Source organism: Bos javanicus, chromosome 9 (assembly GCF_032452875.1).
Source record: "Bos javanicus breed banteng chromosome 9, ARS-OSU_banteng_1.0, whole genome shotgun sequence".
NCBI lineage: Eukaryota > Metazoa > Chordata > Mammalia > Artiodactyla > Bovidae > Bos > Bos javanicus.
The window spans coordinates 60,751,122-60,767,682 of record NC_083876.1 but is presented as its reverse complement, the minus strand read 5'-3'; the positions used below and the strand labels follow the sequence as shown (position 1 = coordinate 60,767,682).

At 41.0% G+C, this 16,561-nt stretch overlaps 1 protein-coding gene across 2 annotated transcripts in view; it reads right to left on the bottom strand.

Annotated features, from left to right (window-relative positions):
- Positions 1 to 6,220: 6,220 nt before the first annotated feature.
- The window catches only part of RRAGD (Ras related GTP binding D), a 56,786-nt gene continuing 46,445 nt past the window's right edge, over positions 6,221 to 16,561 (bottom strand). For both annotated transcript variants that reach the window (XM_061427828.1, XM_061427827.1), the window contains one exon: positions 6,221 to 9,210. In XM_061427828.1, the coding sequence (XP_061283812.1) occupies positions 9,059 to 9,210 (152 nt within the window). In that variant the 3' untranslated portion in view covers positions 6,221 to 9,058. The remainder of the gene's footprint in view (positions 9,211 to 16,561) is intronic.

The window sequence follows — 16,561 nt, the reverse complement described above, 5'->3', positions numbered from 1 at the left end:
GCCTTTTTATCTTGTGTCCCCATATCCTGTTGCCCCCAATTTGGCATTCTCTGGACTCCTTTTAGCCACTTGCTGAGGGATAACACTTGGTCAGCTACAGATCAGTCAGAACAGCTGAGAACTCTGCTCTCTACATTCACAGAATTTTCAGTTCCTATTCATTAGGAAAATGCAAAATGACCAAAAAACCACCCCACTATCAAAACTTCAATACTTTTAAATAAAATTGTGTTTTACTTACCACTATAGCATCCACAAACTTTACAAAAAAATCATAGTCCATAGACGTGTGAAACATTCTATTGATGATGCTCAAGGCATACAGGAATTATGGAATTCACAGTAATTCTACAGCCACAGAACATTAGACAATATTAACGCCTTTAGAACAACCTTACCTGCTTCCAGGTAAAATTCTCTTCACAATTATAGGCAAATTTTGAATAATAACCAAGTCATCCACCTCTTTAAAAAAAAAAAAAGTGGTCCTGGACTTCCCTACAATGTATTCTTTCATCATAAAATAACCAAAAGGTATGGGTATCCCATACTTTGTCTGCCTTATCACATCTTGTGACAAAACATCTGGGCCAGTCTGACTTCCCCAGAAGCTGAAGTGGGCTTTAGGTGCAAATGTTCTTAAATGGAAATATACACCATATATGCCAGGATAGAAAGCAAACTTTCCCCAAAAATACCATTCTTCAGAAGAGAGTTGCCTTATATTTTGTCTTTGTCCTTTTTAAAAAAATATTCCAAGAAGACACTATCTCTTGAAAGGACCTCAAGCGATGAGACAAATTTCTTATATATTTTTATCAAATTTCTTATAAAGGCCACCTAGCGGAATCAGGGGAAAATGGTGAAGACATATTTATTAATTATTCCTGAGGTTATGACCTCAGAGAACAAGCACTGGAAATCATTAGTAGTAAGCTTCTTACAAAGGTATTAGAAATATAAGAATATCTATTTGTGGAGATTGTGAATATGCGAGGGAACAAAACACCTGTCCTTTGTTTAACAAATGGCTCCTGAGATGCAGTAAAATCTCCACTGACAGCAAAAGTGAAATCTTTCTGATCGACACAGCTGAAAGCCTGGATCAGATGAAAGGAAAATTAAAAAACTTCCTCAGAATTTCCCTACATTTGTTAAGATCTTAAAATTAAGAGAGAAGGAAAATATTTTAGGTTAGAAAGAAAATCCTCAGGTATCTTTGATCTTCTCAGTGGGTTTCTTCTAGCAGTGCTTACAAATGGCAGGCCATGACCCAAGAGTGGATTGTGAGATCTTTTTTTGTATAAAGGAAAGAGAAAAACACTAGAATGCCTTGGAAGTAGACAGGATAGTACTTAATGAGAAGTTTTTAAAAAGTAATATTTGCAAGTATGAGGGCATGATAGTTTGCAATGTGAAATTGTATTTATTGTGTCTCACAGTAAAAAGTTAAAAATGGATTTCATAAAAGGTTAACTCCTACAGTTCTGTCCTATGGCAGTTTTAAGCATCCCATTCAAACACTTCTTTGGGTATGAATTCACAAGGTCATTCTGCTTTTTAAAATACTTTCTTTTCAAGATTGAACACTGAGGACCAAACTCCATCTCAGCTTTAACTGTAAATCATTTATTGAAACTAAAAAGCATAATATTCTATAAAGACTGCTGAGGGTGCAGGTTCAATCCCTGGTTGGGGAGCTAAGATCTCACAAGCCACACAGTGCGGCCAAATAAATGAATAAAAAGCTCTGTATTAGCCTTATTTCCTACATCAGCGTTGCCTCACATCTTCCACTGTAACTCATATCAACATATTAGGAGGATATAAACATCACCTTGGCCAGCACTCACAGTTCCTGGTACAACAGATTGAAAAGCTCTGTATTATAAATGTTTTATTAAAATAAAAGTTTTAATAAATAAAAAAAATTTTATTAAAGTAAAAAATTAAAGTTTATCTGTAAGATAAACTCTTTATTAAATCTAATTTGGAAATCATATTGACTTTGCATGTGGATTAAGTTAGAAAAGTGTGAACATTGAAGTAACACAACACAGTTTTAAGATAATGTACCTCTTTTTTCAATTACAAGGAAAGGCACTACTTCAGTAAACATTTTTACTTTCACACTCTCTTTCTTATATTTACTGGGTTGGCTAAAGTTTGTTCAGGAACCTGAACAAAGTTTTTGGCCAACAGAATAGTTACAGTAGATTAATGATGTATTATGTTAATAATATATTAAGTATCACTATTGGTCTGATCTTAGAACAACTCAACTTCTCAGATGCTGATTATGGCCCTCCATGGTCTTTGCTGGAGAATGTAAGATTCGATACAACTGAGGTTGCAAATACTGATATCTGAAGGGCCTAAAACTGGTTTATTTTCTATTATTTTCAGATATCAAAATCCTTGCATCGTCAGTGTCTGTCTCTGAGCTATTTTACTAAGCACAAGGTCTGGCATGTAATAGATATCATATCAATTATTGTTGAATGAAAGAAAATTATATCTCAGAAAGTGACTGATAAAGGAATGAGCCACCAGAGCAGCTCTGTTGAGGGAGAAGGAACCAAGGCTGGAGAAGGGGTCTGGACTGGGCAGACAGGGTCTTGCAAATGTCATTGAGGAGTCTGACTGCTATTTGTAGTAGAAACCCACACAGGGTGTTAATGAGCAAGCGGTGAGGTGGTCTGAAGTGTGGTTAGGTGTCAGTCCAGGTCTGGTGTGGAGAATGGAGTGGATGGATGGCTGAGGCGGAGGGACACTGGGAGAGGATACTGAGATTCAAACATGAGGAGAAGGTGGTCTTGGCCAGGATAGTGGAGGGAGGTGGAGAGGAGAGATCCGGGAGACCTTTGTAAGACTGAGCTGAAGGGACTCGGGGATTGCCTGGACTGAGCCGGAGGCAAGAGTCAAGGCTGAGGTTCAAGCAGTGTGCTCGGTGGTCCCTCAAATCTCTCTTCAATAATTGGACAGAACAGACCCAGGGATGCCCTTTGCTCCAGCCTCCAACCTCTTCCAGTCGCAACCTTCGGAATTAGCCATTCAGTTACCCTGAGCCTCCAGGGCCTGCCAACACCATTTTCTGAGCTTAGTTCTTCATTACCAATTAGCTGTGAGCTCCCAGATTCATCAGAGTTGTTATACCAAGATGGAGGCCACCATCAGCCTCCTGGTCAACATGCCTTTGCAGGCCTCCCACACCTCCCTCTCTCTGGGCTATTTTGAATGGTGACGATGTGGCTCTGTGGGCGAGGGTCATTTTTCCACAAACTGTTCAAGAAGAGGTACCAAGTACCTCTTAAAAGGCAAAACAGGTACAATGGCTGGACCCTCTTCCGGGAGGTGCAAAAGCCTCCCCAGGATGAGGTCGGGTAAAACCCAGGAGCCTAGATAGCTACCATTCTCATGGAAAAGGAACTGCCTCAAGCCCTTTTGGGTCTGCATGCCCTGGGTTCTGCCCCCATTTCCGGATATGCAGGTGAAACTCATCAAGAAGATGGCAACCACGTGACTGACCTCCCCAGACTGGCTGGTCCCCAGGCTGGGCTGGTGAGCATCTCTTGGAAAGACTCACCCTCCAAGCAGAACTAGGAGCCTCGAGTCCATCTGACTTTGAGGAGGCCCTCTGGTGTTAGGGGTTCTTCCTGCAGCTATTTGACAGCTTTCTAACCACCCTGGAGCAATCTCCCAAGCCTCAGACCAAATGAAACAATAAAGCTTTTTGTGGGAAAAAAAAAAGAGACCCAAGTTTCTGGCAGGCAAGGGAGGAAGATGGTCACATCATCACAGGGAATCAAGATTTAGTAAAGAAAGAAGCCAGTTCATTTTGGACATGTTAGATTTGAGGTTCCTCTTATAGAAGAGTCCCACAAGGTTACGTTAGTGGCAATTTTAAATATAGGTCTGAAGGATTAGGGTTGAAATATATCTTTTAGAATTTTCATCCAGATCAGTGTTTTAAGTTGTTATACTACAAAATCAAGGTAAAGATTGAATACAGCTAAGATCAAAGGCTTATTCTCTCTTGATTTTCTTAGAGCTTGATATACTATTGCTTCTTAAAAAATCAACAGGCTTGTGGATTCCCTGGTGGTCCAGTGGTTAGACTTAGTGCTTTTATTAATGGGCCCAGGTTCAATCCCTGGTCAGGGATCCCACAAGCCTTGCACACAGCTCCCCCCACCGCAAAAAAAAGAAAAAAAAATCGAATGGCTATAAAAAGTATCTACATTTTCTGATATTTAAACGCTGTTAATATTATTTTTGGCATTAGAATTATTTAATGGATTAGGAAGAAAAAAAGCATCTTTGTTGAGCTTCTCCTTCAGGTGAAGCACACTAGAAGACTGTACCTATTGATTCTTGTATATATAAACGCCTCAGCATGTCAGTCTTCATAAGCCCATGCAGCAGAAACCTGAACTTCAAGTCCCTCTTTCTGTTCATGAAAGCAGGGAATTTTTTTTTTGGCCTCTTGGCATGTAAGTTTAATTAGTTGCTCAGTCATGCCCGACTCTTTGCGACCCCATGGACTGCAGCCCACTAGGCTCCTCGGTCCATGAGACTTTCCAGGAAAGGATACTGGAGTGGGTTGCCATTTCCTTCTCCAGAGGATCTTCCCAACCCAGGGATCGAACCCGGGTTTCCTGCACTGCAGGCAGATTCCTTACCGACTGAGCTACAAGGGAAGCCCTTAATTCCCCGACAAGGGATGGAAACTCTGCCCACTGCACCGGAAGCACAGAGTCCTAACCACTGGACCGTCAGGGAATTCCCCAAATGAGGGCATTTTAAGGGACATTTGGTGAGGTACTTAGAGCAGCAGTTGACAGAGTGGATTCCTAGGTCAGACTCCAGGCCTCGTGCCTTACTAGCAGTATCTTAACCAAGTCATTTCATCTCTTTGGCCCCAGTTGCCTCAACTGTAAAATAGAGTAACAGTACCCACTTCTTGGCTTTATGAGGGTAATTATGTAAAAGCACTTAAGAGCACTGCACGCCTATCGTGTGCACTCATTATCTACTCCTATTTCATAATGTTGTTAAGGACATTTTCTTTCCCCTATACTCAATATCACCACTGATTAAAAATCTTGGAAGTAGTTATTTCAGATTAGATTTTCCAATCAGAAACAGAATTTCATATATAACATCTTATGCTAGCCTATTCAGAGAACTCTGAGTGGACCTGTAAAGCGGAATCTTACTAAGAATCAAAACGTGGACTATTAGGTAAAGAATTTTTAGATGGCTGGGGATTAGGGCCAGAGCAGCAAGAATCAAAATCTTTAAGTTTACTGAATTAAGTTCTATGGCCAAAACAAGCACATCCCCATCAAAAGTATGGACAGATGAAAGTGAAGTCACTCAGTCATGTCTGGCTCTTTGCGACCCCAGGGACTGGAGCCTACCAGGCTCCTCCATCCATGGACTTTTCCAGGCAAGAGTACTGGAGTGGGTTGCCATTTCCTACTCCAGGCTATCTTCCCAACCCAGGGATGGAACCTATACCTAAATCTCCTGCATTGCAGGCAGACACTTTACCATCTGAGCCACCTGGGCAGCCCCATGGAGAGAGGAGTTTAAAAAAAAAAAAAAGTAAATCCAACTTAAATAGCGAAATGTATCCTCATTTCCCTAATACGAGAGCTGGTTAATTAGGACAAAGACATTTATCTAAAGAAACCAACAGGTCTGATGAAGCAGTGATATGCATGCACAGTATATACAACCTCACAAACGTGAAAGACCATGCTTCCTTTTCAGGAAAGAGACCATTCTGATCCCAGAAAGATTAGTTATGAATATGCCTGAAATACAATGAGATCCTTACCAAATCATGAGCACATCACACATGCTTTTAAACTGGCAGCTAATATTCTTGAAAGCAATGGTTTAACAATGGTTATAAATAACATACTGCTCAAATAAAACATAATACTGAGTATTATTGTTGTTGTTTAGTCACTAAGTCATGTCTGACTCTTTTGTAATGCTATGGACTGTAGCCAGCCAGGCTCTTCTGTCCATGGGATTTCCCAGGAAAGAATACTGGAGTGGATTGCCATTTCCTTCTCCAGGGGATCTTCCCGACCCAAGGATCAAACCCAAGTCTCCTGTGTTGGCAAGCGGATTCTTTACCACTGAGCCACCAGGGAAGCCCAATGAATATTATACTTGATTACAAATTACATCCAGTCTGCATGAATTGAATGTATACCATACTTTAATAATCAAGACAATTCAGCTGTTTTTCTTGAATATATTTCAAACAGAGTTCGCATATAACCCGTACATAACAATATTGCTGTGTTTTTATTTATTTTATATTTAAGGGTCCAAAATATATTATATTCACAAAATAGTACTGTCTGTGAATGTCAACCAGTTTTTAATGTCTAAACCATCAGAAATACGCCACTCTGAAAAAAAAAAAAAAAAGAAATATGCCACTCTGGCTATATATGCTAATCTATATTACTGAAACTAAACAAAGATGATAATTCAGAGTCTCACCCCCACATGTAATTTCTAATTGCCCTGAAAACCTCTAGGTCAAGTTCTCAACCTTTGAAAATGAGCAGAAATATTCCAGAGCAGTCACCGTAGCCATGTATTTGAGCTTCATATTTACACATTATTTTGTATACTTATATGTATTTATAGCCGTGGATTTGAGACGTGAAAGTGATCACACACAAGAAAGCTAAGTCCCATATCAAAAACAAGTGAAAAAGGAATTGAAGAGATTTTGTGATTCCAATAGCACAGAGTTCAGAAACTGAATGCTTAGACGTAACTCCTACATTTTCTTTAACTAAGAGGTCATCGCCATGCTGACGGCTTTGAGGCAGTAGTCTATATATCAGTGTCATTAATCAAAGAGTACTACCATGAACTTGGGTCTGATGCCATAGCATTAACTTTGCCTTTCCCTCAAAGAATCATTTGCTCTTGAAGTAGTAGGCATTTAAGGCACATTTTAACAAAACCCATCATATACCCAGCTTAAATGGAAGCTCCACCTAGTTACAATAATATATATACCTAAGTAACGTGTGATTTACCAGTTAGGCAAATGTCTCTATCTTGAGGATAAAGTTGTTTTAGAAAAGTGATTCTGTATTTGCGTATTTAGAAAGAAACACTGTGTAAAAAGTATTAAAGAATTAGATTTGTAAGAATAGCCTCCAGGTACCATGCTGGCAAAGGCCCAACAGGTTATAGGTTTGGAAATTAGGAAAAAAGACTTCCCTGGAGCCCTGGGATCCGACACAGTGCTTCTGAGCAGGAATCATGAGGAAGGGAGTTAGGGCACCTTCATGATTTTTACAAATTTCCTTCCAAAATGCACAGATCCTTGGGAGGGCTCAAGCCTTAAATCAGCTACCACCTTAAATTGCAGTTTCCAGCCTCAAAGGAATAGGACTTGGGAAGAATGGACGAGGAGAGGATAGAAAGAAGCCACGGACAGTCTCACGGAAAAGTTGCTTTAGGAACTATCCATTTTTGCTAGGATCAGCATTGCTATCCCTACGAGGCTCTGCTAAAAATATATACATATGAATATTTTCTAATACTCGCCAACATGCTTTAGGCACTGAGCCTTGGGATGGACCTAGAATTATCTACTTGGAATGGTTTGGGATGGGGGTAGATTTAGAATCTCTTCACTTGCTGTTGGTCTAATGTAAACATAAGAGGAAGAATTTCATAGAAACAGACACATAGCTAACTATAATGCCTCCTCTGGTCACCCTCGCCCACTGCCCTTCAGCAGTTTTCAGGACGGCTTTTTTAGCCATGCAGAGCATGCTGCTGGCGAGCTGAGCCCTAGTTCAGTCGTAAGGTGGGGATAAGCAGAGTCCATGAGGCACACTGTCACAGCTGAGGAGACTCAGAGGTGACAAAGATGCCCACCAGGATTCAGTTCTGTGGCAGAGAACTGAAATATTGCCTGTGGTTGTGGAGCAGTGTAAAAAAAAAGAAAGAAAGAAACTGGTCCTAAATAAACATTTGGATTCTTGCATGGCAAGAGGCCCATTCCACAGAGGCGAAAAATTGTATAGGATGTATTTTTAAATCTGCAATTGCCAGTCACCTCCATTTGGGAAACCACGTAGCTTCTGATATTACTTTAGCCTGGGTGGCAGGTACAGAAAAGCCTTCAGAAACCCTGCAATTCAGCGACATTTCAATTTCTCTCCAGTGATGGGCACCATTTTGGAAAGATGGTCCCAAAGGACAACAATAACACAACAGAAAGAAAGAACCTCTCTGTATAAAATGATTTTAGAGATGTCTGTTGAGGTAAAGAGTTTTATAAAAACTGTCAGGTAGGGAAGCACTCTCAGAGCTATAGAAATGTTTAGATAAGTTTGGTGCTAATATTATTCTATAAAACTTCTATTTATATCCATTATAAACAGGGGACAGGTCTTATTGCTCCTGGAGCTTGCCGCCCCAAGCTGTTCCTCCATGGAAAAATGATTTTTCTCAACAATTGGTAGCAAAGATTCTCATGCTTAAAAAAGTCATTGCTTATCCATCACTTTTTGATTAATTTCCATTTGCCCCATAGATACAGACTCAGTATGCATGTCCTAGACACCAAGGACAGAACAAAGCTTAGAAAAGTTGTTTTATCAAAGTTTAGTTTCATGAGAAAAAGAAAACATGAAAAAGTGCAAAATATATACAGTTCCTGGCAGTACGCACACAGGATTTTTTCTGACTACAGACCATAAAAGTTTACATTTGTGTAATGAAGTTACAGTAGATTTCACTTCATTGTTAATATACAAGTTTTTGCTTCAAAGTGCTTACTTTATTTAAAAAAGAGAAGATTAAAAGAAAGGGTGGCAGGATTTTTTTTTTTTTTACAACAAACGTATGTCATATGTCCCAATCTCCTTCTTCTTCTTGAGTTTTTTACAACAAATGTATGTCTTGTGTCCCAATCTCCTTCCTCCTCTTCCTTTAGTGCAACACATAGCAGCAGCTTCAATGAAACGTCTGATTTCAAAAGATGCTCCTGAAACCTCACCTACAGCAGCACCCTAGGCGTCCCGTTGGGGGTGGCTCCTTTTTTCTTCTGCAGCCGATTCTGAACCTTTCGCGATTTCACTACTTTCATTCTCACCTCAAAAACTTCATGGATGGCCTTCCGGAAGCAATGAAAATTATAGTCAATCAGCCCTGGAGAAGAAAACAAAAAAATATTTCTAAGTGCCACCTAGAAGCCTTTTCAAGTCAGCCATAGTGAGGAAATGCCAGTAGGGGGCGGTAGAGGAGAAAAACATAAGGTCCATAGACTTCCCAAGAAGGTCTGCAGCTGAGCTTCAGGAATTGCAGGTAAAGTCTTGTGAATATATATTTTTACAAAGGAAAGGTTCCAGAGTATATACCACATTTTCAAAAGTGTCTATGACCCCAAAGTTTTGAAGAAACAACTGAACTGCCCTTGTAAAAAATCTTTCAGAATTAAAAATTGTAAGAACAATTAAGATATACCTTCAGTGAAATATTTATTAGTATCTTTTCCCCAAAAGGCATTATTAAATTGACTCTGAATGGAGGCAGACCTTGACTTGGAGGTTAGCTTACATCTCCAGGTCACAGTACCCATCAATCAATATTTACTGAAAAGATATTCAGGAAATATTTAAGCTACTGTCATAAGCCCCAGGGAAAACAAAGTCCCTGATTTCAGAGGGGTTATCATCGGCTCAGGTCAACTCTGAGCTAAGAAATTCAACAATCAACGACACTCTCAGTGTTTCAATGTTAAGTAAATTTTAAACGGCGAATAGTAAGGGAGAATTTTCTTGCGTTTTCAGAAATTAATGATACAAAAATAGAATAAAATATAATCCAAGTCCTGAGCACATTTCAGATCATCAGCATTAATATGTAAAAGTATTGAGAGCAGTATTATTATATACCAGTTAGGATAAGGCAGTGGGTTCCCTTTACTACCTCTGAAAGTGGAAGTGATAGTCGCTCAGTTGTGTCTAACTCTTTGCAACCCGTGGACTGTAGCCCGCTAGGCTCCTCTGACCATGGGATTCTCCAGGCAAGAATACTGGAGTGGGTTGCCATTCCCCTTTTCCAGGGGTCTTCTTGACCCAGGGATCAGGAAGTTCAAAGTCTACTACCTTTAAACTTATTAAAATAACTAGCCCCCAGAATATTTCCATCCACTCAGGTGATGTTTCCAGAGCCCCCCCACCCCCACCCCACACACACAAAAATAAATAAATACATAAAAATGGGATTGGGATTCCAGCCAAGGCAAGGAATGCTTCAAAGCAGCCAGATAACTAACCACAAGTGCACTTAAGAAACACCATCTCAACTTCCAGGAGCAGGAAACCCTGAGTGGCGCCCTCTGCTGCTTCTGCAGTGACAGTGACCACAGTGCAACAAAACGAAGAGACCATTTCCTCAGGCAAAGACCGGTGAGAAAGAGCGGGAAAGAAATAAGTAAGCCCAGGTGTGGGCATTTCTTTTCTGCTGGAGGCTTTCTTTGGCACACAGACAGGTACTAGGGCTATGGGAATAAAAGCCTCTGAGGGTACCCCTCGTGACGGGGTATGCGAGCTGGTGGACAAAGTTGCCATCTTGCATATCCAATGGGGGTGATTCTCAGTTTTTTGCACACATAGCTTCTCCAAGATTCTCTCAGCAGAAGTGAGCATAAGGGAACTCCCTGGTGCACCAGCGGTTATGATCCTGCATGCCTCACGGTGTAGCCAAAGAAATAAAAGAAAAAAAATTAAAATAATAAAAAGCATTTTAAAAGTATTTTTTAAAAAAAGTGAGGATAAAGCTGCCACTGAAGATAGCGGTCAGGGGCAGCGGCCAAGAGGAGTTACCCCACGTCCAAGGTAAGGAGCAGCAGTTGTGCTTTGCTGGAGCGGCCATGAAGAGATACCCCACGTCCAAGGTAAGAGAAACCCAAGTAAGACGGTAGGTGCTGAGAGAGGGCATCAGAGGTCAGACAGACTGAAACCACAATCACAGACAACTAGCCAATCTGATCACATGGACCACAGCCTTGTCTAACTCAATGAAATTAACCCATGCCGTGTGGGGCCTCCCAAGACGGACAGGTCACGGTGGAGAGGTCTGACAGAATGTGGTCCACTGGAGAAGGGAATGGCAAATCACTTCAGTATTCTTGCCTTGAGAACCGCATGAACAGTATGAAAAGGCAAAAAGATAGGATACTGAAAGATGAACTCCCCAGGCCAGTAGGTGCCCAATATGCTACTGGAGATCAGTGGAGAAATAACTCCAGGAAGATGGAGTCAAAGCAAAAACAACACCCAGTTACGGATGGGACTGTTGATAGAAGCAAGATTCGATGCTGTAAAGAGCAATATTGCACAGGAACCTGGAATGTTAGGCCCATGAATCAAGGCAAATTGGAAATGGTTAAACAGGAGATGGCAAGAGTGAACATCGACATTCCAGGAATCAGTGAACTAAGATGGACTGGAATGGGTGCATTTAACTCAGATGACCATTATATCTACTATTGTGGGCAGGAATCCCTTAGAAGAAATGGAATAGTGATCACAGTCAACAAGAGTCCAAAATGGAGAACTTGGATGCAATCTCAAAAACGACAGAATGATCTCTGTTCGTTTCCAAGGCAAACCATTCCATATCACGGTAGTCCAAGTCTATGCCTCAACCAGTAATGCTGAAGAAGCTGAAGTTGAACGGTTCTATGAAGACCCACAAGACCTGCTAGAACTAACACCCCAAAAAGATGTCCTTTTCATTACAGGGGACTGGAATGCAAAAGTAGGAAGCCAAGAAATACCTGGTTGCTGCTGCTGCTAAGTGGCTTCAGTCGTGTCTGACTCTGTGCGACCCCATCGATGGCAGCCGACCAGGCTCCGCTGTCCCTGGGATTCTCCAGGCAAGAACACTGGAGTGGGTTGCCATTTCCTTCTCCAATGCATGAAAGTGAAAAGTGAAAGTGAAGTCGCTCAGTCATGTCTAACTCTTAACGACCACATGGACTGCAGCTCACCAGACTCCTCCGTCCATGGCATTTTCCAGGCAAGAGTACTGGAATGGGGTGCTATTGCCTTCTCCAAAGAAACACCTGGAGTAACAGGCAAATTTGGCCTTGGCATACAGAATGAAGCAAGGCAAAGGCTAACAGAGTTCTGCCAAGAGAACGAACTGGTCATAGCAAACACCCTCTTCCAACAACACAGGAGAAGACTCTACACATGGACATCACCAGATGGTCAACACTGAAATCAGATTGATTATATGCCTTGCAGGCAAAGATGGAGAAGCTCTATGTAGTCAGCAAAAACAAGACTGGAAGCGGACTGTGGCTCAGATCATGAACTCCTTATTGCCAAATTCAGACTTAAATTGAAGAAAGTGGGGAAAACCACTAAACCATTCACACATGACCTAAATCAAATCCCTTATGACTATACAATGGAAGTGAGAAATAGATTTAGATCTATAGACAGATCTTTAGATCTGATAGAGTGCCTGATGAACTATGGATGGAGGCTCATTACACTGTACAGGAGACACAGGGAGCAAGACCATCCCCAAGAAAAAGAAATACAAAACAGCAAAATGGATGTCTGGGGAGGCCTTATAAATAGCTGTGAAAAGAAGAGAAGTGCAAAGCAAAGGAGAAAAGGGTAGATATACCCATTTAAATGCAGCATTCCAAAGAATAGCATGGAGAGATAAGAAAGCCTTCTTCAGTGATCAATGCAAAGAAATAGAGGAAAACAGTAGAATGGGAAAGGCTAGAAATCTCTTCAAGAAAATTAGAGATACCAAGGGAACATTTCATGCAAAGATGGGCTCAATAAAGGACAGAAATGGTATGGACCTAACAGAAGTAGAAGATATTAAGAAGAGGTGGCAAGAATACACAGAAGAACTATACAAAAAAGATCTTCACAACTCAAATAATCACGAAGGTGTAATCACTCACACTCACCTAGAGCCGGACATCCTGGAATGTGAAGTCAGGTGGGCCTTAGGAAGCATCACTACGAACAAAGCTAGTGGAGGTGATGGAATTCCAGTTGAGCTATTTCAAATTCTAAAAGATGATGCTGTGAAAGTGCTGCACTCAATACGTCAGCAAATTTGGAAAACTCAGCAGTGGCCACAGGACTGGAAAAGGTCAGTTTTCATTCCAATCCCAAAGAAAGGCAATGCCAAAGAATGCTCAAACTACCGCACAATTGCACTCATCTCACACACTAGTAAAGTAATACTCAAAATTCTCCAAGCCAGGCTTCAGCAATACGTGAACCACGAACTTCCAGATGTTCAAGCTGGTTTTAGAAAAGGCACAGGAACCAGAGATCAAATTGCCAACATCCGCTGGATCATGGAAAAAGCAAGAGAATTCCAGAAAAACATCTATTTCTGCTTTACTGACTATACCAAAACCTTTGACTGTGTGTATCACAAAAACCTGTGGAAAATTCTGAAAGAGATGGGAATACCAGACCACCTCATCTGACTCTTGAGAAACCTATATACAGGTCAGGAAGCAACAGTTAGAACTGGACATGGAAAAACAGACTGGTTCCAAATAGGAAAAGGAGTACGTCAAGACTATATTGTCACCCTGCTTATTTAACTTGTATGTAGAGTACATCATGAGAAACGCTGAGCTGGATGAAGCACAAGCTGGAATCAAGACTGAAGGGAGAAATATCAATAACCTCAGATTTGCAGATGACACCACCCTTATAGCAGAAAGTGAAGAAGAACTAAAGAGCCTCTTGATGAAGGTGAAAGAGGAGAGTGAAAAAGTTGGCTTAAAGCTCAACATTCAGAAAACGAAGATATGGCATCTGGTCCCATCACTTTATGGCAAATAGATGGGGAAACAGTGGAAACAGTGTCAGATTTTATTTTTCTGGGCTCCAAAATCACTGCGGAAGGTGACTGCAGCCATGAAATTAAAAGATGCTTACTCCTTGGAAGGAAAGTTATGACCAACCTAGATAGTATATTAAAAAGCAGAAATATTACTTTGCCAACAAAGGTCCGTCTAGGCTATGGTTTTTCCTGTGGTCATATATGGATGTGAGAGTTGGACTATAAAGAAGCTGAGCACCAAAGAATTGATGCTTTTGAACTGTGGTGTTGGAGAAGACTCCTGAGAGTCCCTTGGACTGCAAGGAGATCCAACCAGTCCATCCTAAAGGAGATCAGTCCTGGGTGTTCATTGGAGGGACTGATGTTGAAGCTGAAACTCCAATACTTCGGCCACCTGATGCGGAGAGCTGACTCATTTGAAAAGACCTTGATGCTGGGAAAGATTGAGGGCAGGAGAAGGGGACAACAGAGGATGAGATGGTTGGATGGCATCACTGACACAATGGACATGGGTTTGGGTGGACTCCGGGAGTTGGTGATGGACAGGGAGGCCTGGCGTGCTGCGGTTCATGGGGTTGCAAAGAGTCAGACACGACTGAACGACTGAACTGAAACTGAGGATAGTTTTCCTCCCTCCCTTCTCTATTTCCCCACTTCCTCACTTTTATTTCTTGGAACCATTTTCCAAATAAAACATGAACTTCCAAAAAAGAAAGAAACATGGACCAAAGACATGATTTTATTTAGGAGAGTTTGAGTAAGATATGTGAGAGCCACCTCAAAACTCTACCTATGTGTGCAACTAACTGCCTTAGGCAGAAAGCTTAGCTAAAGGGCTTTGGCTCAGTGAGAACTCAACTCTAGGAAATTTCAGAGAGAGACTACTGATGATGCCTGACACCTGTCATCTGTGCACATTTAAAACATAACAGTAATCTTGCTGCATTTGGAGTTTTAAACGTGAAAAATTCACAACTGAGGTTTTTAAAGGAACTGTATACAACGAGTGCTGTTTATTTCACTCTTTCATAAAAGGCAGTTGAAAAATACAGGAACAGAGACATGAACAGAATAAGCACTATCTTCAGCACCATACAAAGTTAAGGGATGGTCCCATATCCTTCTATAGGTTCAGCGATTCTGCACATTAAAAGCATCCTGGAAATTTTTATAAAATGAACAAACTCCAGGCTCTTCTCCCAGGAACTTCATTCTAGTTGTTCGGTGGTGGGCCCAGATGGCTGTATTTTTTAACCACCTTCCTTTCCAAGAACCCCACTTCTGCTTTCCATCCTCCCCTTTCTGCCAGAGCAGTAAAAGATGATCCGAGAAAATGCAGATAGAAACCAACATAAGGACAGATCAATCAGTAAGTGTCGACTGTCAGCAACACTAACAGGACTCACTACTGAGATTAAGGCAGCAAAAACCGAGCGAACCACTTTCTGCATATGTAAAGCATCAAGCCTTTATAAAGCTAGGGTGATTGATTCATCGCATTTGCCTGGGACTTTTCAAGTTTCAGCCCTGAAGGTCCCTTTTCTCAGGAACCCCCCTCCCTGTCCCAGGCAAATGGAGATGGTTAGTCACCCTAAAAAGCAAACAAGTTTAATATGATGACAGTGAGAAACTTACCAATGATTATTTCCTTTTTGCTCATTATTTCTAAATTTTCTAAACAAAGCTACTACTTTTTAACAGAAAAGTAATATAAACCTTAATTATGCTTTTATGGTCTAAAGAATTAAGAAAATCTTCAGGGTACAAATAAGTGAAAACAAAAGGATAAAAAACTATATAGACAAAATGGCACCAGTTTTGTTGGAAGAAAGGAAGGAAAGGGGATAACAGAAGAAACGGTGACAGGAAGGGAGAAAAGGAGTAAGAAAACCAGAAATTTAACACGGGGTTCAGCTCTAAGATGGTGAAATTCAGTGATTTTATTTTGCTCTGTATACTTTAAGTTTTCAAAGCATTTTAAAATAATGAACATGTATTGCTTATAAGAAAAAAAGGCTATTGGGAATTTAGGGTAATGGTTTAGTCACCAAGTTGTGTCTGACTCTTGAAAGCCCATGGACTGCAGCCTGCCAGGCTCCTCTGTCCATGGGATTCTCCAGGCAAGAATACTGGAGTGGGTTGCCATTTCCTTTTCCATTTAGGGTAAATCATCTCCTGATTACTAGCAAAAATCCTTAACTACATCAGTAAGCTGATATTTCCCAGTGTAGATGGGGGGCAGGGAATATGAGTATCTTTAAAAGGTTAATTGCTTTTATTTCAAAATAAAACTCAATTTGGTCCTAAAAAATATTCGGTGACGTTATTAAGCATACTCGTATCTTCCCTTTTTTAGAATCACAATGCCACCCCTGTGTTTTAGGACTAAAGAATGGACAAGGGCTGAACAGAAGTTTAAAAAAGTCTAGCTTTAAGACTGTATGAGTTTCATCCTTTACATAGGGAGGACAAGTGGTCACAGTGTCTCTAAAACCTTCTAGAGGTGTGGACCAAGAGGGAGGCCTTGGCCCTCCCTGGGGTAAGGGACTCTGCAGCCAGGCAATAATACCCCAGCTAGCTTCGCTCCCAGAAAACCTACAGCCCCTCCCTGGGAGGGGGGTCTGGTTCCACTATCACCTCACGGCAGGGGCATCAC